The sequence below is a fragment of the Periophthalmus magnuspinnatus genome, chromosome 15 (assembly GCF_009829125.3).
Source record: "Periophthalmus magnuspinnatus isolate fPerMag1 chromosome 15, fPerMag1.2.pri, whole genome shotgun sequence".
Lineage (NCBI taxonomy): Eukaryota > Metazoa > Chordata > Actinopteri > Gobiiformes > Gobiidae > Periophthalmus > Periophthalmus magnuspinnatus.
The window spans coordinates 6,984,615-7,007,388 of NC_047140.1; the positions used below are offsets into that span (position 1 = coordinate 6,984,615).

General features: G+C 39.9%; 1 protein-coding gene across 2 annotated transcripts in view; it reads right to left on the reverse strand.

The window, feature by feature from the left end:
* The window catches only part of marchf8 (membrane-associated ring finger (C3HC4) 8), a 220,093-nt gene that overhangs the window by 17,368 nt on the left and 179,951 nt on the right, over positions 1–22,774 (reverse strand). The window contains exons 4-5 of one of the 2 annotated variants that reach the window (XM_055227155.1): positions 20,300–20,379; positions 18,457–19,296 (exon numbers count right to left, since the gene is read on the reverse strand). In XM_055227155.1, coding sequence (XP_055083130.1) covers positions 18,457–19,296; positions 20,300–20,379 — 920 coding nt within the window. The remainder of the gene's footprint in view (positions 1–18,456; positions 19,297–20,299; positions 20,380–22,774) is intronic. The other variant, XM_055227156.1, reaches the window with a different exon arrangement.

Below are 22,774 nucleotides of genomic sequence, written 5' to 3' on the forward strand. Positions count from 1 at the left end.
TTTTCATGCAAACCAGGTAAATTTGCAGCTTTCTGGTCAAAAATGCCTAAATCTAAGAGTGTCCTGCTTCAGTGGCCTGCAATTTCAAGTAGCTGGTGACATCACACAGCACTGCCCGGATTACAACCAGGTGTTTCTGATTACAAACACTTGCAGGGCTTCAGGGGCGGAGTTTGAAGTGTGGACACCTGTTCAACTAATCGCACTGTTCCTCATTTGTCCAGACTCGGCCCCTCCTCCTCTTTTGCACTTTTCTCTAGTCCAACACGTAGTTCCCAGTTTGCAGCTATATTAGAAATGTGGATGTGGGTGGAGTTTAGGTGTTTAGTCTCGCTTTAATTACAGAAATGTGCGCTTTGACTTCCTGTTCAAAACTGAGAACCACCAGAAGAGGCTTTGTGACATTTTTAACCCCACATGTATGAAGCCAAAGTCTGAAATTGTGGAATAACTGCAAGTAAATAGAGAGCAGTGGGCAGGGATAGGGGGTAGGTGAAAGCTGAATTTTTCTAAACGCTGCACAGGATTACTCAAACATGCACGAGCCAACCAACTTTGCATTAATAATAGTTAAATAAACGTTTTGAAGTAAACATTGAAATTTGTCTCGATGTAGTGTGAATATGTAAACAAATACTGGAGAAAACGTATTACTTGTTGGTTTGCTTTTGAAAGAAGGATTTTGCCGCTGGCGAGCTCGGCGCTGATATCTGTTTGGCAGCGCACACAAAGCACGGTGCCTTTTTCTATAATTGTGGAAAAGCATCTTGAGGTAATTGTGCTCATAATATGATAATTATAGAGAAGACGGAAAGAAAGCTACATAAAAGAAAATGCTAATATTGTCTGGTCTGACGGAGTTTGATATTAGCAAAGCATTTTACACCAGCTTCAAACCAATATGCTAATGCTAACACACATACAGAAGCACTTTTGATCATTCATACACATGGCATTCACATTAAAAGGATTGTACTTGAGTTTTTCATGTATTGAAGTAAAATTTGTCTCTCCCCAGTATAGATACATTGTAAAAGCAGCTCTTAGGGTCAAAATGAGACCGCTATGTGCTGTCTGCATCTTATTAAAATCTGTGTGTTTTTTTTATATCCCCAAACCTGGAAGTGTGCTGTTATGGTTGTAACAGAGGTCGTATTTTTCCAACTTGTACATGAAAACTAGAACGCCCCATGATATTTGATTTCTACTTGCAAAGGCGCAGAACATTTCAGAGTTAGAAAATCCAACATGGCTGCCCCCTGTGTTTGGTGAAAGTTAAAACCCGACAGTTCAAATATTGACTTGTGCACTTGTGTTATTTTCCCTTCAGTTGCTTCCTTCTGCAGTTACAAATGTACTCTGTTGCTAACCTGTACACAGAGCTCACGTCAATAAGAGCAGAAATTCACTCTCAAAAGTGATTTATCAGCTGTTAATGTAGTAACAATGTGCGAGTTACTGAATGAACTTAAAATGAACTTAAAAATGGAACACGCATCCGATGTTTAACCCCCGAGATTACGTCATTACAAGGTGATGGCGACTGGAATGCAGTATTAGCATGCTAGTTGTTGTTCGCATTACTACACAAGCTCAATGTGATTTATCATGCAGCCAGCCGCTTTGAGGTGCAATGCTTACCACCCATCGCAGCACACTTTACTCCCTCTCCACACCCACAGACAAACACACGGGTTATAGTTCATTTACAAGTCTTTAATCGATAAAACCCCGTCCTACTAATCATCCACAGCTCCAGCCTCCAGCAGCTACATTAACCTGGTTGTTCCTAAAGCCCACACCGCTTTTGAACACTCCTCATTTCACTTTTCTGCAGCAAATGACTGGAACCACCTGCAGCAGACTTTAAAACTTTAGTTAATTTTTGCAACTGTCGACTTTTACAAACTCAACCCAGAGTATTTAACAAGATCAGAGGACGTGGTTTAACACCTTTATGTGTTTAATCTGCAAATGTTTCACCTGTCTCCTGTTCTGATCCACTGTTTCACATTATGATAGACGTGTGAGTGTTCGTGCGTGTATTCTGCTTGTGTATCATACTGTTTTCAATTGACTTACCTGGTAAAATATTGAATAAATAAGAATAAAATAAATAAATGATCGTGGTGACAGTTATGAGTGCTTATAAACTCATCATCGTGAATAATTAATATGCTACGACTGTGTTAGGAAGGTGAGGAAGAAGAAGATTTTAAACTATAAGTGAAGTATATGTTTCAGGATGTTAGCCCCGCCCATTTAGTCCTTTCTGTCACTCTGATGTTGAACCACGACAGAGAAACAACGGTCTGGGATTGCCCAATGCAGTTCTTTCCACATGGTTCTCATCCAGCGCGGTCTCTGATTGGTTAAAACTGCCTCACTATGGCAGTTGCTTGCTTATGTTTCCTTTGCTACGCATTATGGAACTAGAAGAAATACTACAAATCCCGCTCAAACTTAACATAACCTCCATGACTAAATTAAATCAAAGAGCTAAATTTTAAAAGTTAATTTCATTTCCAAGCCAATGGAATAGAAAACAACAAAAGTGCTCTTCTCTTGCTTGACAAAAGACAAATCACATGTAATTTATTCATCAAAGTTGACAAGCTTTTTTAGCCTTCTTAAAAATAACGGAATTATCCCAAAAAGCCCTATAATCGTGTTCCATTACCTTTTCGGCACGGCAAATTATGTACGCTATTTTCATTTTTCAAACTTTGAACCATAATATCCTTGCGCAAATTACACACAGCTTTTCCGCTAATTCCCAATTTCATCTGCAAGAATTAAAGGCCCTGTAGCTGATTTTTTTATGTATTTAAGCCAAATTTGTGTTGCCCCAGTACAGATATATTGTATAAGCAGCTCTTGAGGTCAAAATGTGTTCACTGTGTCCAATAATCCCGTTGTTGTGGTTAGCTTTATCACGCTGGTCTCTGAAAGTTGTGAAAAGTGCTTATAAACTCATTGCGGTGAGTATTTAGAATGTTCACAATGCATAACATCAGTGCAGAATAACTTTGGACAACTGCAAACTGTTTTAACTGTTTTTCATTTCTTCCAGTCCCTAAAAATCAGGTACAGCTCCTTTAAGAGACCAGTGTGAAAAAGTAGCACAATCACCTTTTGGATGACATTCCTTCAGTGCGTTCTAACAGAGCTTGCACAGAGTAGATAAACCATTTTAGTCACGCTGCCCAACCATGAAATGACATTGGATTGTACAGGCTTGCCGGTTCCGTTTACTGTCAGGTTGGGCGTGTCAGCGGAGTGGAGGGAGCAGGGATTCCCAGCACGGACTTTCGATTATGTGTCTGCTACCTCTCCGGCCCAGTGGACACCGACTGAGACCGATCAGCCAATCAGATCGCTCCAACTCTCTGATTCTACTTCTGCTTCTTGGTTCAGGTTGCATAAGATGTTAGCTATAGTTTGAAGGATAGTGATTTGAACTAGGAGAGATTGAGACAGTGTTTGGTTCTGGTTTGGTCCCAGTTTATTGGCTGTAGATTGGGTTTAGTTTTCCTCTAACAGTGTTAAAGAAGACATTTTGTCCTTGTGTTCATTCATTCATCTAAAACGACTTACTTCTGTGTTACGATACTACGATGCCCAATGTGAACTGACGTCAGAGTAAAGGTCGTCACAACAAAGAACCGTGAAGTTGTCTGCACCTCCGATGGACGTTTCATTGGACCCAAAATGACTACACGACGCTGCCGAATCCTACACGTAACGGCGATTAAGAAAATAAAATTGGAAAACGAAGTCAGCACAGATCAGTTGCAGTGGAAAACAGGGGTTGATCGGCAATATTGCGTCTTGAAAATAAGCGATTAAAGATTGCTTAAACCTGCATGAACTACTCCGAGTGGGTAAATGGTGAGCGAAAACAACTACAACAGGTTTAAAAGTCAATTTCACATAAGAGTTCTGCTTTAATTCATTAAAATATTACAGTCAGTCATATTTTTGCTGTTAACATAATGACTAATGGTAATCTGAGAGCAATACTTGATACTAGTCTAACCTCACGGAAGATGCCATTTTAATATATATATATTTTTTCATTTATTTATTTATTTTAAGCAGATGTATCCAGTACACCTGATGCACATTTCACTTTTTTTTTCTTTTATTTAAGCTCGAAAAGCAGTGGGAAGAAGAAAACTTATTAAATCCCACTCCTATCTTCCATTATAACATAAATGAAATGCTTTGTTTAAGTTTCCTATTAATAAATATATATAAAGGGTTTAAAATCTCCTCTAGGACAAAGGACAAACAGAGAACCTGACATACACGGATCAGTCCAAAATTCTGCTGGTAAAACAAAGAAATGGCCCCAACATATCTAAAATCGATGCCGAGCCTTCACATTTGCGTAAGTTAATTAGCATTGATATTTGCATCACAGTATCGATATCCACATGTACTGAGTCAGGGTCAATATATCAATACTTCAATACTCCCATCCATCAGACCTTAAACTAACTCGGCGTAAAGGAACACGTTTGCACATGTCTCGTGAAGCAATGACATACAACTTATGCAGCAGGTAGAGATGTAAAGAAAAGAGGAGAGGTGAAGAAGAGGAGATGGAAAGGCTGAAGAGGCTGATGGTACTGCTGCCAGAAAGCAGGAACAGAGGGTGAGGAGTCATTGGTTGAGGAGCAAAGGTATCAGGCTGTGATTGGCTGACAGTGACAGACAAGAGACAGCTTCAGTGTAATTAAAAATCTTCAAATTGGAGTTTTAGTAATCTATCATTTCCTGTTCACACCTCATGTAGTCGGCTCCAAAAAATACAAGTTTTAAAGGTCAGGATCGTGTCTGGGTCTAAGCAGAGACAGATACCGACGCAGGGAAAGATTACATAAATGTCAAATTATCCCATCATCGTGACTCTCGTTATTTTGTGAATATTCTACCGTCAAAGTTTATGTGAAGAAAGTAAGAGAAAAATAACAGTTTGAGCGGAAGTGGAGGGTGAGGTATGTGGTCGAAACTGCTAAGATGCAATATTTCTACAAATCTATGAAATCATAAATATTGTATTTCTTCCGCAGCATCAACTCCCTTCCTGTCTTCAAATAGTAAAAGAAATTCAAGAATGGCTCTTTGGAAGGAACAGATCCAAAAGATTCGGAGCAGAGAAGCCAAAACCAGGCTCTCTTTACTTTTCAACTGATCACAAGTTAAATCAAGCAATAGATTTACAGATTTTTGTGTATTCAATGATTCCTGGAAGTGTCTAATTTACTTCATACAACAATGTTAAATGTAACCTGTTCATTCGAATGCACCAAAGCAAAAGGCAAAAACATTTCCTGCTGGTCCAACCTGCTGACCATAATTGAGAATATATTACATATGTTTTTTGTGTTATTTGAATGTTTTTATCTTTCTGTATATTCACAGAAGATACACAATATGTGTTCCCTTTATGTATGGTACATAATTAATCTGTACACAGTAAGGCATTTTCTGCTGATGTCATTTGATGGAGGAAATTTGCACTTACTGTACAGAGGGAATTCAAACCTGGACAGGATTATTTTTATTATTTAACTTTTTATTTTTTATTACTTATTTACTTATTTTATTTACATATTTTAATATATAATCTCTATGTCTGTAAGGAATGATTTTGTATATTTATTACTACTATTATTATCATTATTATTACTATATGTATATTTTTATGATATTATGTATTTATTTTTATTTTAAATTTCTCTTTTTGGTATATGCCCATCAGAAAGGTATTTCGGGGAAAACAAAAATGTAACCTGTTATCTTAAAGCCCCTGTATTACATTTTTTCTGTCTTAAAAACAGTAGCTCATTTTAATCTGTTTAAAGTGGAACGCACTGCTAGCATCCTGATTACTCACCACAATGAGTTTATAAACACTTTTCAACTTTCAGAGTGGAGTTTTGGCTTCACGGTAATGTAATGTAACAACTAGCATGCTAACAGCGCACTAGCATTACTTCCTGGCTTGCGTAGGATGAAAACAATGATGCAGACAGAACACAGTGATCTCATTTTGTCTTTAAGAATATATCTGTACTGAGGTAAGACAAATTGCATGAAAAAACATTTGTGTAAAACCACTTTTAAATGTAACCCATTCTCTTAAAGGGCCAGTACATGATTTTTTTCCAACGTATTTGAGCAAAATTTGGCAGATATATCGTGTATTATCTGCAATTAATTATAAGTAACTGTCCGAGAATTGGAAGTGCGCGGTTAGCATGCTAGTTGTTGTCAGCCTTACGGTGGCGGCAAAACTCATAACTGAATAATTAGGATGCTACGTATTGATTAATACTTTACACCACTGCAATCCGTTTAAAATGTACTAGTTCAGTTTTTCACGTTTTTAAGAGAGTAAAAATCAGATAGAACGCCCTTAATGGACCACAAGAACAACAGCACATTTTGAAGACTGCCTATGTGAGTGCGTGTGGGCAGGAGATGTGCAGATTTTGGTTCACTCGAGGATAAGAAAGTGAAGGGACAGACAGGGACTATTTCAGGATGTGACGGCTGGCGTGAATAGTGAAAAGACTAACAACCGAAGCGAACAAAGGGAAGTAAAAATAGGTCACTTCTGTAGGTGTCTTTGGAGTAATAGGATTAAGGGGGGAAGCAAAGCGTAATTAAACTTTTGGCTGAGCTCTATTGATGGAGACAGAGAGGAGAAGGGTATTGTAGTTCCACCCACGCTGCTCAAAGCTGGCAGATGTAAAGTGGGATTGTTGATTTGGATATTCTGTAGGAGTGATGTGGGAGTGAGTCAGAAACCTGTCGACGAAGCAGTTTCACTTTTGTCTTCACAATTTGTATTATGTTTTTGAGTGAGTATACTTTGGCTCGCTCATCGAAAACACACACTACCAGTCAAAAGTTTGGACACGCTTTGTCATTTTTCAGGATTCTTTACAATGTCGAGTCTCATCGAAGGCGTCAAATCTATGAATGAACCCACGCAGAATGTAGTAAACAAAACAAATGTGAAATAATTCTCTTTACTGTGCACTTTCTTGGTATTCCACTAATGAATCCAGACACAGCTGTGAAGTGAAAAACATTTTGGGAGACTTCATTGTCTGATTCCACTGACCCACAGGTTGGCAGTGCGATTCCAGCTCTCACAGATGAATGTTGTCATGTTTTTGTGCAACACACTTGATCACCTTCGCCCCCAGTGTCTGTGTACACTGGTGTATGAGTGTGAGTGTGTGTGTGTGTGTGAATGGGTGAGTGGTTCCTTGATGTAAAGTGCTTTGAGTGCCTTGAAGATGGAAAAGCACTATATAAAAATGTGCCCATTTACCATCATGAAACTCACTGAGAGAAAGATAAATGGTTTGCAGCGCTGTCAACAAAGCAAAGGGTGGATACTTGGAGGAATCTGAATCTACAAAAGAAAAGCAAAAGATGAAATGTAAATCTGTCAACTGGACAAATCGATGTAGGAGTGAAGACGTTTGGCTGCTCATCCAAGTCGCTTCTTCAGTTCTGGTTTATGTCCATCTGAAGGGAGACGCTAACTACACTGAAACTGTAAACAGCTATTGTCTCCAGTTTCAACCTTAATGACCCTATTCAACCTTTAATGGCCTTCCTATTGTTCTCTTTAGTTTCTGTTTGTTTTGGGTCTGAGGATGGAATCATAGATCTGTGAGCAATTATGTCTCAGGCCCCCATTTCTGTTTAAGGAAGGATTCTCTTTCCTAACTTCTCTCAAACGATTTTTCTCTGGCTAAGATCTGAACTTCACTGTCTCCAAAGGAGTGGTTAGTGTCTTTGAGATGGAGATGCACGGCGGACTGGGGTCCAGAGGAGCTCTCACTCTGGTGTTGGTACATTCTCTTATGAAGTGGCTGTTTAGTTTCTCCAGTGTATCGCTCACTGCACTGTTCAATACACTAAATGTAGTAGACTACACTACTTTGTTTGTGGCTCGGGGTTTTGTCCTTTGGGTGAACCAGTTTCTGTCTTAAAGTGTTTGTAGGTTTGAAACAGACCAGAATCTCAAACTGTCTGAAAATTCTCTGACGCTTTTCAGACACACCCGCTGTGTGTACAATAGAAAACATATTTAGAGTTATTTCAACATTGTTTTCTTTGCTACATAATTCCATACATCTTGCGTCATATATTTGATGTCTCTGTATCTATCTAAACACAAAGAAAAAAAACTTGACAAGGTGTGTCCGACCTTTTGACTGGTAGCGCATCTGGAGTTGTGTTTTGTTTCATTCACAGATGCTCGAGTAATTCTGCTTTTTCAACCTGCCCTATTTCTCAAGAGCTCAAAACAATCTGTTCCACCAGCTGATGTCATAAGGTGGTGCCCTACGTGTTTTTGAAGCATGCTTTTGGTCCCATTGGCACTTGTATTTTTCATTTTAAGTACTATTTGAAAAACACACTCCAGTCCGAGGGAGAGGACGTAATGGATTATTACAGGATTATGGAAGAAGCATGACTGAATCGACTGGATTTTAATTACTTACACACAGAGATAAAAAAAAAACCAAAAAACAAAAAACATATATATATATATATAAAAATTAACAATAAGTGAACAAGTACGCTGCCATCTCGTTCATTTGCAGCTGAATTAAACTTGCTCTGTCTCGCCAACACAGTGTCTGGCATAGAGAGGTGAACACAAACCTCATTAGCAACAGTTAGCAACCGTTCACAAGCGCCGAACTAGGCTTTAAGGCAAGAGAGGAATCGCTCTAGCATCTCAACAGTATGAAGAAGTAAAAGTATAAGGAAGAGAACATACTGCTGAGAGTCACAGGCTCTGGATCCACCTTAGACTGGTTAAGCCACATTTCCTCCTCTATTGACACATAACAACCGATTAGCACGTTCCTTCTGGCTCAATCAAAATGCTAAGCCCAATAAAAATAATAAAGTTGTTTTGTAGCTGATTTTTTAGATAAAGATAATTAAAAAAACAACTTTGGTAATCATTCATATTTCGCTAATAGGTGTTGCATATTAATGGAGGCTAGCCTAATTTATGGGACTCGGGGTAGCAGAAAATTACCGGAAATTTGGAATTAAATTAGCAGAAATAGGCAAAAGCATGAAGGTCGACATGCAGGGATGTGCTGGAGTAAGCGAGATATTTTATAACACTGGTATTGAGCTGGTTGTGGGTTGTGGGTTTGGAGCGGCGGTGGCCCAGGGGCAAAGTCTCGCCCTTCAGTTTGAGGGTTAGTGGTTCATCTCAGCCAGGTGCATAATGACACTGGGCAAAACACTTCACTTAACTCGAGTTTCTATACACGTGAGTTGCATTTTGCTTCATACACGCTTATTTCATTCATCCATTAATCCAAAGTTGTTATAATTTTGCCTGAATTGTTGCGTCACAGACAAAAATCCCGACTTCTCCTGCACAGCTTTTCTGTCAAACTGCATTTTCATCAACCACATAGCTCTAGTAGCCTAGCATTCATGTTTGCTAAGGGCTTTATTTGTTTATTTCCCATTATTCAGTCCTGTTGCAAAGAGTTCAAAACAGTGGTGCAGTTAGAAAATATTAAATAGTTATCCCTAGGTAACCAAAAGCATGTTTAAAAGGAGATTAAAGCTACAAGAATGCATAATATGTGTTCTTGAAGACTCCGCTCCTGGCATCTCTCTCATGTGTCAATGTTGTTTTGCTGGTTGAATTCTTTTTACAAGCTTAATTAACTGCTAGATACACTGATTTCGCGCATCAGGCCAACGAACTGTGCCAGTGCATATTCTTTGTGCGACTGTAGAAAACCATAAAGCCAAGATACAATTCACAATTCAGGCTTAGATACTATTTGCTGCAATACAGGAAATAATAATCAAAAATTGACAAGTGCAGAAGTTAGACATATAGAGAAACAAAACTCAGTGCTAGGGTTGGGCACGGTTGGACAAACGCCATACTGTTCAGTCAATAACAAGGGTGTATCCTGGATCGGTGACAATACCAGGATGTAGTGTGCAACCTGCAGTGAAAGGTGACTTAAAAAAAACAAAAACACATTTATTATAGTTAAATTTTTAGCCATGGAATGCTTATATTGTACTGAGATTAAACTGTGACTGTACGATTGCCACACACCAAGTTTATACAGGTGAGGTGGATGAAGTGTCTTGCTCAATGATACAGCAGTATGTACTGATTGGAGCTGGGATTGAACTGCAAAACGTTTAGCTACAAGATGGCTGCTCTCACAACTAGTCATACATATATATATACTCGCTTAAAGAGGGGATATTTTGCTTCTATGGGGTGTTAATTGCTAACACATAACATATTTAGCTCACCATGCTACCTTTAATTGTTTTTCTCTGAGTCTCCCCTCTCTTTGCTCTCCACGCTAAGTCACTTCCCCTTCAGAGCGCTATCACAACACAATCAGCGTGCATCTTGCTAATGACACACATCACATCAGGTTTGTCAAGTTGCCGTGCACAGTTTTGGATCGTGTTTTTGGACATTTATGGAGAATTGTCGTGTGGGAGCGTGGGTGATGTAGGCTTGTGGGCGGAGCCTTGTACAGAATCTTATAGCTAATTGTACGGAAGGTTTGAATAGATTAGATTGAATTAGATTACTCAAACATGCATGGATGACATCTAAAACTTGTTCAGACATGTTTTTGATGAGGAACAATATTAAAACATGGTAACAAAAACAAAACAAAAAAAGTAAAAAATATATGTATATATTTTGCATAATACCGTCTCTTTAAAGCCACAAGCGCTAATTGACTTTTAAACATGCCTTTGCTCACCTTGGGATTGAAACATTATCTAACTTAAAATAATCTTTGAGACTTAATAAACTACACTTCCATTTCCAGTCCAGTATTTAAGCATTGGGAGCGCCCTCTGCTGTCAGTAGTTGGAATGAACAATAAAAAAATAAATAAATAAATGAAGGCTCCATTAATGCTATGCTAATAGAGCCATGTGTTTGCTGTGAACTCAATTTGACCGCAGGAGTCCGGTGTTGGTTTATGGGCTTAAAAACAGCGGAGGAGACTTTGGGATCTATTACGTAACTATCTGGGGAAATTGCAACAAAGTGATTTTTCGAGGACTCCAACTTCAAGCTTCAAATAGGAATAATGAAACAAGTGTGAATGAAGTAAAATATGACTGCAGGTATGTTTTTAAAGATCGAACCTTAGAACATGGCTAAAAGGTATAAAAAACACTATACTTTCAATGAGATTAAAATAGAAGATGGTGTAGAATAAAAGGCAAGGTTACAAAGTATTAGTATTCATGAATGTATTTAGCATTGGCCTTTCTCAATATATCAAAAAACAATAAATATATCAGCACTTTCTTTGTACTGTGCCAGGGAATTGAACCCAAAACCAATTGCATAAGTCAAGGACATTATTAACCTCGTAGTAGTGTTAAAGGTGCACTATGTAACTTTTCTGATGGAGAGTAAGCCACCCGTTTTGTCTCCATGGTGATGCTTAATGCTTTCCCTGGAACACAATACAGTATAAAACTTGTCTATTTCATGGAGGCAATCAGAGGACGCCACCAAGCACAGTTACAGGTCAGATCTGTGGAAAGGGGAGCCCACTCATGATACAAAAAGTAGGGTATTTTTAAGCAATAAGACCTCTCACTCGAAAAGATACACAGTGAACCTTTAAATGAGTAATGATATTTATTATGTCTTGGTTTATGCAAGAGTACGACTTTGTCTAGACAGTCTCCACCGCTGAATTGAATAAGAATACATTAAGAATCTGATGCATAGTCTGTTATATATTTCAAAATGTCTGCATGGTAACAATTCCCTCCAGCCCCAGTAGTCCAAGTCCACAGCATTCCATCATGTTCCCCTTTATCCAAACACTGATTCATGCTCTTTAAATCTCACAAAAAAAAAACAACCCAAAAAAAAAAAAAAAAAAAAAAAATGGAAAATGTCACGTCTTGGGCTGCCTTAGACTTCAGCTGTCAATACGAGCTGTGGGTAATGATTAACTCACAATAACAGAACCACAGGCTGGGTACACTTTGGAAAGTGTACCCAGTGTACCGAACATGTAGTTTAGGCTACTCATTTCACAAAATCAGTTAAAAGGTGCTGATTGCACTGCATAAACATGACCCACCCATGTCCCCAGATATGAGGTAAACATGTTCAAAACAAATATAGTGCTATGTTAATATAATACTGATTCTTAATTACAAAAACATTGGACATGATGTTATAATTTGGCATCTTGGTTCTCAACACGATAATCCAATCAGAAAACAGAATGAGCCTCACATGAGTTTCTCATTTGAGTTGCCAGTTCAGTGTCTAAATCCGGTTTAAGCCTAAAATGCCTCTCTCTGATCTGAATGGTCAGTGTCTAAATCCTGCACCTGCAGCCAATCATGAATCAGCGCTAGTGCAGCCTCTGCAGATCACGAGGCATGCACTGTTCATGTACTGACAATGAGGAAAACATGTGTGTGTGTGTGTGTGCATGTGTGTGTCCTGTGTGTGCAGGTTTAGGCTCTGGTAACACAGGTTCAGTAATACAGTAAGAGCACAGACTACATACAGTTCCTTCAACATCACTATTTTCAAGATTTGGTTGATTTTGTCAGGCTGGTTTCAGGCCTGTCACGTTAACAAATTTTGATGTGCGATATATTGATGAAGAAAATATAGATGATAAACGATAATAATGAAACTAATTTATGCCACTGAGACAAAAACCCTAAAGCAGGATTACCCCAAAACACTATTCTAAATGTACAATACTGTTAAAAAATCATGAGCTTGAATAAATAAACAGCAGAATGAAACACTTGAGTACTTTAGTTTGCATCTGGAATGAGTCATAGAAGTTATTCATTCAACCTTTTACAGTTGAAATCTGCCAAAAAATAACCAAATATTTCCCAGTGGTGCAAAGAACATGTGCACACGATAAACACTGACCTAAAAAAATATCATCCCAGCTTCCATACACTGAACGATAAGTCGATATAGTGATTATTATCATGACAGGCCAACATGGTCTTTTGTTTTCTATAAGTTTAAAATTGTACTTCCTGGTTCGACCCAGGCAGCAGATATGACATAAGTAAAAATTCTACTATTAAAAATATATTACACTGACTGAAAAAGGCCGTCCTTGTGCATAAACTGTCTCTTGTTTGTGGATGTAAAGTTGAGGTTTTCTGTTTTAAACTCACCTCTACTTTTTTTTCAACAGTTTTCCACAAATTGATGTAAAATGCGATCAATATATACCACAATCTATCCCACCAAACCAAGTAAAAAAACATGAAAACTGTGAACTTTGAATCTCTGCAAAAATATGAGAAAAAAAACAAAACAAAAAACATCTCTGGCCACCGCAGACTTGAGCTCTCAATCGAAGCCGTGGATAATAATGAAGCGGCAGGAGAAGACACAGGCTGAGCTCACGTTTGTAAATCCAGGTGAGGTCACGGGGAGTTCAGCCTCACGTTGGCAGACACCTGACAGCTGCTTACCTCCGAGACACCGCGGCTATTTGGAGCTTTTAATCTCACCTCTGATCTCTGCTCTGCACCTGCACTTTGTTTCTAAACCGGCCCTGTACGTCACAGACACACATGACGATGGAGTGGGGTGGGGTGGGGTGAGGAGAGGAGGGAGAGGAGGGAGAGGAGGGAGTGAAGGAGCGGAATGAGGTGAGGAGAAGAGGGAGTGGAGGAAGTGAAGGAGCGGGGTGAGGAGAGGAGGGAGTGGAGAAAGTGAAGGAGCGGAGTGAGGTGAGTAGAGGAGGGAGAGAGGAAGTGAAGGAGTGGGGTGGGGTGAGGAGAGGAGGGAGTGGAGGAAGTGAAGGAGCGGGGTGGGGTGAGGAGAGGAGGGAGAGAAGAAGAAGAGGGGGAGGAGGGAGAGGAGGGAGTGAAGGAGCGGAGTGAGGTGAGGAGAGGAGGGAGAGGAGGAAGTGAAGGAGCGGAGTGGGGTGAGGAGAGGAGGGAGAGGAGAGGAAGAGGGGGAGGAGGGAGAGGAGAGATAGAAGGGAGAAGAGGAGGAGAAGAAGAAAGAATATTAGGAGGGAAAGGAGGAGGGAGAGGAGGGGAAGATGGAGAGGAGGAGGGAAGGAGGATGGGGAGAGGAGAGAGAGGAGGAAGAAAGGAGGGGAAGGTGGAGGGGAGGAGGAGGGAAAGAAGGGAGGAGGAAGAAGAGGAGGGAGAGGAGAGGGAAGAGGAGAGAAAGAACAGGAGGGAGAGAAACAAGGGAGAGAAGGAGGAGGAGGAAGAGAAGGAAGATGAGGGGAAGAAGAGGGAGAGGAGAGAGAGGGGGATGAAGAGCGATAGGAGGGGAGGAAGAGGAGGGAGAGAAACAGGAGAGAGAAGGAGGAGGAGGAAGAGGAGATGAGGGGAAGAAGAGGAGGGAGAAAAGGAAGAGGAGAGAAAGTATGACGAGGAGGGGAAGAGGGAGAGGTGGACATGAGGAAGAGGAGGAAACAGGAGAAAGAGGAGGGACAAGAGGGATAGGGAGGATGATGAGAGGTGAAACAGAAGGAAGAGGAGGAAGAATAGGAAGAGGGGGGTAGGGAGGGTGGGGAGAGTAGGAAAGTGGTGATGTGACAGGTTTTGTAAGGTCCAATCAATGCACTTGACTCGAGCCCAAATGTCAAGCCCTGTGGTTAAGTCTAGTGTGGGACTCTATTTTGGTGGAGAGATGGCGCTTTACAAGAAGGTCACAGCAACTCGCTCCTTATATAGCAAAATGGAATAGGTTTTAAGAGTGCAGTGAACAACAAGAACAAAAATATAGGGAAGGGTGTGCAGAACATGTTCAAATCAAATATTGAGTTTACTGACAATAATAGTGAAGGGGATTTTATCTTAATTACAAAAACATGCACAAGTTGTCCAAGTTATAATTTGATGTTTTGGTTCTAATCAGGAAGCAGGATGAGTCCAACAAGACTCTTTCATTTGGGTTGCTCGATGCTGAAATCCAGTTGGTTTAAACCTAAAATGCGTCTCTCTGATCTGAATCCTCACTCCCTAAACCCCAGCACCTGCAGACAATCATGAATCAGAGCAAGTAGAGTCTAAGATTTCACAGGAGGCATGCTCATAAACTCAGAAACAACTATATGTGTCCTAGTGTGTCTTATGTGAGCTATCTGCAGCTTAAGACTCCAGCAACCCAGGTTCAGATGTGATGAATAGGCACAAATCAAACCTTTAAAGGTGCTATATTACGCAAATTTACCTCTCGTGAGCTTCAAGCCTGGTTATCATGTTCTTACCTCATCAAAAACAGACCTGGACCTGTGTTATTTCATTTACACATGTTTGCATAAACCCTTATTATCAGTCTGTCTGCATCTCCAAAGCTCAAAATGCTCTGTTCTAAGTGATGATTACATTTTAATTATATTGAGACCGGAAGCACAACCAATGGGCATTTCCACACATTGTCACACAGTGATGCACAAACTCAAGAATCAGGTGGAGATGTTCTAGACAGACCGTTCACCCGGAGTAAACTGTGTCCAGGAGCAGGAGCAGGGACAATCAATGCATTTAGTCCTAAACTGCTCCAGCCCAGGTGCATGAAGGTGCATTTTAAACAGGAGAATAAATAAGGCCAGACTAGAGGCCAGCTGCAAGTGAATGAGGTCAGTACTTAAAAACAGACCGGTCGTTTTAAAATAGTCTCCAAAAAATTTAAACCGGAGCTGACTCACTTTTTTAATCCAGGCAAAAACATAATCATTAAAAGGCACACTATGTAACTCTTGTCAGAGTGATATGTGTGTGTCACTGTACACATTATCAATCTGGGACGGTGCTCGTTGAAAGCTGCGGAACCAGAAAACAGAATATCATGATGGTTATTTGATTCTGATTGGTCGAAGCGTCACAACAGCGGAACAAGACCAAAAAATGTACTTCTGTTACATCCAGTTGAGAGAAAAGCACAGTTTCCTTCACTGTTCACAAACAAAACATTTGTCCTGACACTAAAATAGGCTGAAGTTGGTCTGTCTGCGTCGCCATGTTTGTTTTGGGTCTTGAGGCTTCACCTTTGGCTTTCGCACAAACCTCAGTGCTGCTCTGTGATTAGTGAGCCAAACACCTGTCGTCAGTGCATGAACTCACAAATATCACCAGAATCCATCTGTCTGTGCAGGTTTAAGAGTCTATTGCTCACAAAAACACTCTTGGTGATACTGCCTGCTTGTTTCCATGGCGATAGATAGGACAAGTTATCCATCTACATAGACAAGCACTGGATGGCCCTAGGTAAAGTTACAGGTCAGATCTGTGACGAGGTGATCCCACTCCCACATTTTCTTGAACCATACAAACACATTATAAATGCACGATAGACATGTGTGATGCCATACTGTGGTACTTTCCAGAAAAAGCGTCCCCATAGCCTTTTTAAAGAATTATTCCAAAAGTTTTCACAAAGTTCAGTCCTTACTTTTAGACGACTGTCAGTATTCCCATGTTTACTGGCAATGGACGCTGAGCCAAGCTGAAAAACACCCCGGGGCCTTTCTAAAGAGACGTGTAACCGAGCGAGTCGCAGCTACTGTATTTAAGTATTCAGTCAGCAGCCATTATTCACTATAGCCACTTTCCAAACCCGAGCTGTCAATCATTCATACATACAGAGGAATCCCATATCAGACAGACTCATTTTTCTAGCTTGTGTCTCCATCAGTTCTTTCGATCTGTTGAAGCTTTTATCTCTAAACTTGTTCTTGAGTAAAATCGATGTGTTATCTTTGCCCCCATGTAAAACCAGCTTAGCGGCTTATTGATCGCCGGCAGTGAAATATTAGACTTTAAAATACAGTTTGAAGTAATGAAAACAGAAGGAGCCTTGGAGATAAGACAAAGTTAAGGGAAAGAAGCAGAGTGAAATTATGACACATCGGGTTAAGGCAGACAGAAAGGTGGGTTTGTGGAGTGAGTGTATGTATGTGTGAGAGAGGCTGAACTACTCGTAATAGACTCAACTCGGGTCAAGAATGTATTGGATTCTGAACAGGTTTCACGTCTGCCATCAACTGGTAAAAGCAAAAAACAAAGTTACAGATGGTAGGTTTCAGTGTAATAGAGCGACATATGGTAATCAGTCAACATATATCATTTTTTCTGAAGTTAACTTAGACCGTTTTCTTATTTTTTTACTGTTATATTGTTTGGTTAAGCACCCATCAAGTCTTGAGGACGTGTAACCTTTGCCCCTTGATACTGCATCCATATTATGTATAACCTTGAACAGTATGGAGGTGTTTTGGTAGCAACATTAACCCTATAACGTCAGATGCAATCGCTGCCGATAAACTCGCAGCTGCGGACTTTCCATCCCATCATATGTAAAATAGAAGAAGTTGTGTGAAAAAGGGCAAAAGTACATGCTGATACTTCCTTCAACGTGATTTTTATGGCTAAAAAAAGAAAAAAAGTCTAGGCGAGCTGTAATGGTCTATAATGTGCTCAGTCCTTAGAGCCCCATGCCTCTGCTTTGAGATGCCGTTTGAATTCACATGAAGCACAATTGGTTGTGGAGTTATGGTAAGTGAAAGTCCGCAACCATGAGTCTATCGCCGGCAATAGCATCCGACGCTATAGGGTTAACTAAATTAGCTAAACATTACAAAGCTAATCGTGCAAATATATTGAAGAGTTCATTTGCAAAAACAGATAAGTCCCATTTGAAAAAGTCATCCGAGGCTTGTAGTTTACTCTTAGTATCATAATGTTTTCAAAATTGAATTCTTCATTTATAACTATATGGTATAATAGTACTTCATTCTTTTTACTTATGATTGTGATAATGTAGGAATTGTCGTTACATTTTTCTTCCTTTCATATGATAAAGATCGGTGCCTATTTCATCAAACCATCAACTTTGATTCTGCTCATAAGTCTTGACAGGTTTCTCTGGCTGCATAGAAGGATGGGTCAACTTATCAAAAAATCAATCAACACTAGAACAAGAGTCGTGTCAGATAGCCCCAAATCAAATGGTGTTACTATGATGACTGATTCAGGAGCAGGATCACGCCTCAACCTCCTCCTGCTCCTCTAGAGGCGAACCGCAGCTCACCTCACCTCAACTAACCTCCCTCTGAACCCGTGTCTCTTGTTCATCTTTCAGCCCAAAGACTTCACCATCTACGGAGAGGGAGGGGTCCTGAATTGGCTGGGCTGACGTGAAACAGAGCCCCCATCCTGAGTCTCTACCCAGCCTCCACATCCATTAAAGTCTTCAATAAATATCTTTATCGTATGCCTTTGCTGTGGTGTGGTCCTTGCTAGTGAAATGTCTTAAAAAACTTGGCACAGGGTTAGTTCTGGATTCTACCACGGCACAGCAGGGGCGGGCGGGGACTACACCATCTATCTACTCTAACATCCACCCACCTGCAGCAATCCCCCGACAGAGAGAACGGCGACAGCGGCTCTGCTTTCTCCGACATGGGCGTAGGACATCCATCTAAATCCGCATCTTCGTCCATGTAGCACATCGGAGCGTTGATGGTGCCCGATTCTGCTTTGTAATCCGGTACTTCGAGTGGATTTGGTTTCGGAAGTTTTCTGTCGTCCTCAAATACGTCATCATCCCCAGAGACGTCGTCATGGACTAGGCTGGGTTCGTTGCTTTCGAGGAGGGTGCTGGACGACTTGGCAATGTGAAGATGCGAGGTGTAGCTTCCGAGTTCGGAGCACTGCAGGCTTGCCGATGTGGAGGATCGGGAAAAAGGGAGGAATCTACGCAGGAAGTTGGAATTTGAGGAGGGATTGGGGTGCAGGGTAGAAGTTGGATTTTGGGCGACCGGTAAAGAGTTAGCGGGTGGTACGGCTAGCATGTATTTGTAATTGTTAGTGAGAGACGGGACTAAGAAGTATGCATTGGGATTTTCGGTTGGTAGTTTTCCATTTTGGACTTTTTGTTCGTTGACTGGTGATTGGTCAGTTTTAGCTCCGAGTTCTCCGTCAGAGTAAGTTCGGTCGATAAAGTTCAACCCGCGGCAAAGGCTATCCACACGTTGTCCGACATCGTTCAGCGACATGGAAAATCGAAGGGCGCTCTGAGGCCGAATGTTCACGGAGGCTGGTCGGAGTAAGGACAGCCAGTCGTGTTGTTTCGTCGCCTTAGCAATCGGAATGTTTACGCACATGGTGGCAATCGCTCCTGGTTCCTGGGATTTTCCATTTACGAGAACTACAGCTGTCTGCTTGGGGTTCTCCTGATCCCCACTGCTAAAGTTTTTTGTATTTTATTATATTCGAAGACACAAGGGTGGGTAAGGAAAAATTGGGATAATTTTGTAGGAAAGTGAATGGAAAGAACAAAAAGAGAAATGGAAAAAGACGTCATGCAGTTGAAAACATGATTGAAAGTTTAGGGTGTTAGGGACTTTTTTCTACAAAAACACAGGGAAATTCTGAAGTTAAAACTACGTAAACATTCCATCCATTCCTTAAACTATTTTACAGCCGGCTAAAGGCAACAGCAGCTCTGCCACGTTGACTACAGCACGCCATAAAAGAACTGAAAGCAGTAAATCACATGACCAGGATACATCTTTACACACTAGCGATACCGATACTTAAAAGCAGAGGAACATTTAAAGGGGCATTGTAGGATGTAGCGGCATGAGTCATCCAAATTAAAGCACCATAACGTGACATTTATTCCATTTTATGTCAAGAATGTAATGCTTTAGATTGGCCTGTGTTTCTTTCCTTAGGGGACAGATAAAAACGAGTATGCTAATAAGCTGTCAATCATATCTATTTTAAGTGTTTTAAAGCCTTTAAAATCTTTATAGAGCCAACCATCTACAGTATAAATTAAATTGTTCAAAGTCAAAGATACAGACAAAATTGGTAAGATTATTTAAAGAAGTACTATATAACTTTTCTGTTAAGTTCCTGCTTGTCTCATGAAAATGTTATTGCTTCGTATAATGGAATAATCGGTTTGTCACCTGCTCATCTCTGAAACCCCACACAGTGCCCCTTTAAAGTGACTATATTCTTTTTTTGACATAGATGCTGACTTCTAACATTTTGGGCTTTCACCACCATGCAAACTATGAATAAAGTGGGGAGTTTGAGGGAAGTGTCTTGCTCAGGGACACAACACCAGACCACTATACCATTGCAACCAAACTAATATACAGATCTAATCCATATTATCCCACTTTACATGCTACCAAATCCTACTTATTACACCTTTATCACACAGAGTGGTTTTTACCTGCAGATGTCCTGACTGGATGGTGACACCGACGTTCTCGAGAAGCTACATGGAGCGTTGACAGAAGTTGGGCTCCCCGCCTGGAAAACCAAAAACACAAGACTTATATTAGAATAAGGTTGTCAAAAGTAGCTTTAGAATGATCTTGAGCTGTATCAGAACAAGTATAAGACACACAGTCTAGTACACACCAATGGACCACTATGGAACCTACATGGACGACTGAGGGATTACACAGATATAAGGCCACATGGGAATATAAAAGAAAGTACTATGATTTAATGTTGAAAATCACATTCTATTGTCTAAAGAAAGAATCAGAATCAGTAGAGTCTATATTAAGACAATCCTTGCATAAAGCATCAACAACCTATGGGAACCTACAGTTAGAGGTTCCAACATCCGATCCCTGCCCACCTCACGTCTTTTCTGCTCCTTCCTCGAAGCATCTATATCGCTACTGAAAAACATATAGTCTAGGTTTATACTCCAGTTGGTCCCCATGTTCCCATTAGACGGGTTTGGATTTGGGGAATTTTCTCAGAAGTTGGTCCAAAAAAAAAAGATCTTGGCACAAATAGTCCAAACTAGTCACACACCGAAGTCCACAGCGATAAAACAGGAAAAAATCTGGCCCCGAGTAGCACCGAGCAAACAGAATACAGAGCTAATGAACGACATGACGCTGTGTGAGAGAAAGGTACAGGGAGACTGGAGACTGTGGACTTTAGACGACCGCTATGAAGACACAGTGAAAACATTCCTGCTACTTTTATGTCTACAGAAGCAAAAATGATGCACTGTGTAACTTTTGGAGGTTGTTTATATGGAGTTCTTATAGCTTTGCCTACAATAGAATTTATTAAATTTTCCATTATCTTTATTGCTAATAATACCTTGAAATTGGGGCTGTACGATATTGGTAAATTTTGAAATATTGGGATTTTAATATACTACTCAATAATTTTAGTTAGAAAAAAAATAAATAAAAATTGTAGAACACTGTCCAAAAAAAAAAAAAAAAAAAAAAAGGAAACAAAACCAGAACATCATTTTGGACTTATTAGGAAAAATCTGAAATAAAATCAGCTGTTACATATTGAGTATGTATCGATTATTGCGTTTGTCAATATTGGTGCTTTTGTTATATATTGCGCAGCCCTACAGCCCTATGTCCATCTGTACTGTGAGTGACGTCTCCTCTCCACTGATCTGACCTGTATCTAAGCCTGGCGAGATCACTTGCTTGTCTCCATGTAGACAGCAAATTTTAAAGACATACTGTGGAACATTCTAAGCAAAGAAATTACATCTCCATAGAGACAAACAGGTGAGGCGCTCTCCACTATAAAAGTTACAGAGTGCACCTTTAAAGGTCCTACAATGTTCAGCTTGTTTGAGTTTTGTTATAATGTTGTTTCCTCGTCGATGACAAACTTTTTTATTCATTTTTAATTGATCCTACATAGTCCATCACCTCCTCCAGAGCTAAAAATGACTGTCTCCACTTTGTGATGTCATTAGGTGGTAAGCCGAGAAATGCTTCAATGTTTTTTTTTAAGTTCATATAACTTTGTATCTCTAATATATACTCATATGCATACTATTCAGTTCAAGTGTATTTATATAGCACATTTAAAATAACTTCAGTGGACCAAAGTACTTCACATACACACGGTTGGGTTTGGTTTGCTCCAAAATCAGGGGTGAATTACTTTGATTTTGGAGCGAAAAACAGATTCTGCATGTAAAATGTGTAATACCAATCCTAAATGTCCAAAACTAATTTTAAAAAGCTTTTTTTTTTGTTTTGTTATCAGTTTTCTTCAATCAGTTATGACTTGACGATGCTGACTCATGTAGATAAAGCTGTTGTGGGATTAAAATGGAAACTGTTGGTATGATTTGAATCAGCTGACGAGAGCTCGAGATCTGTTTACAACAACCAGGACTTTGAGACTTGGTATTCCACCTGCAAGAACTGTCAAGAACTACAAATATATTTTTATTTTTAGCAGAAATATGTCAGTCTTTATTAAACAAACTAACATATATCTTAATTGTGAATATTTATATAATGTGAATTTTATATACTGCACTTCTATGGAGTATTTACTGCTTATTGTGTTACCATTTATTGTTTTGAAAATGCTATATTCGCAGAAAATAATGTATTAAAATGTTTTTGGTGAATATAGCTCTCTATGCTCTCTGCACCAAGTCACTCCCCCTTCAGAACGCCATCATAACACAATCAGTGTGCACCCCGCTAATGAAACTACTGCACATCACATCAGGTTTGTGAAGTTGTAATATATTGTTTTGTATCATGCTTTTGTATATTTATGAAAAATGGCTGTGGGAGAATGGAGCCTTGTACAAACTCATTGCTAACTGTAATGAAGGTTCAAATAGGTCTGGGAAAGATCACTAAATTACTCAAACATGCACTGATGACAATTAAACCCACTTAAG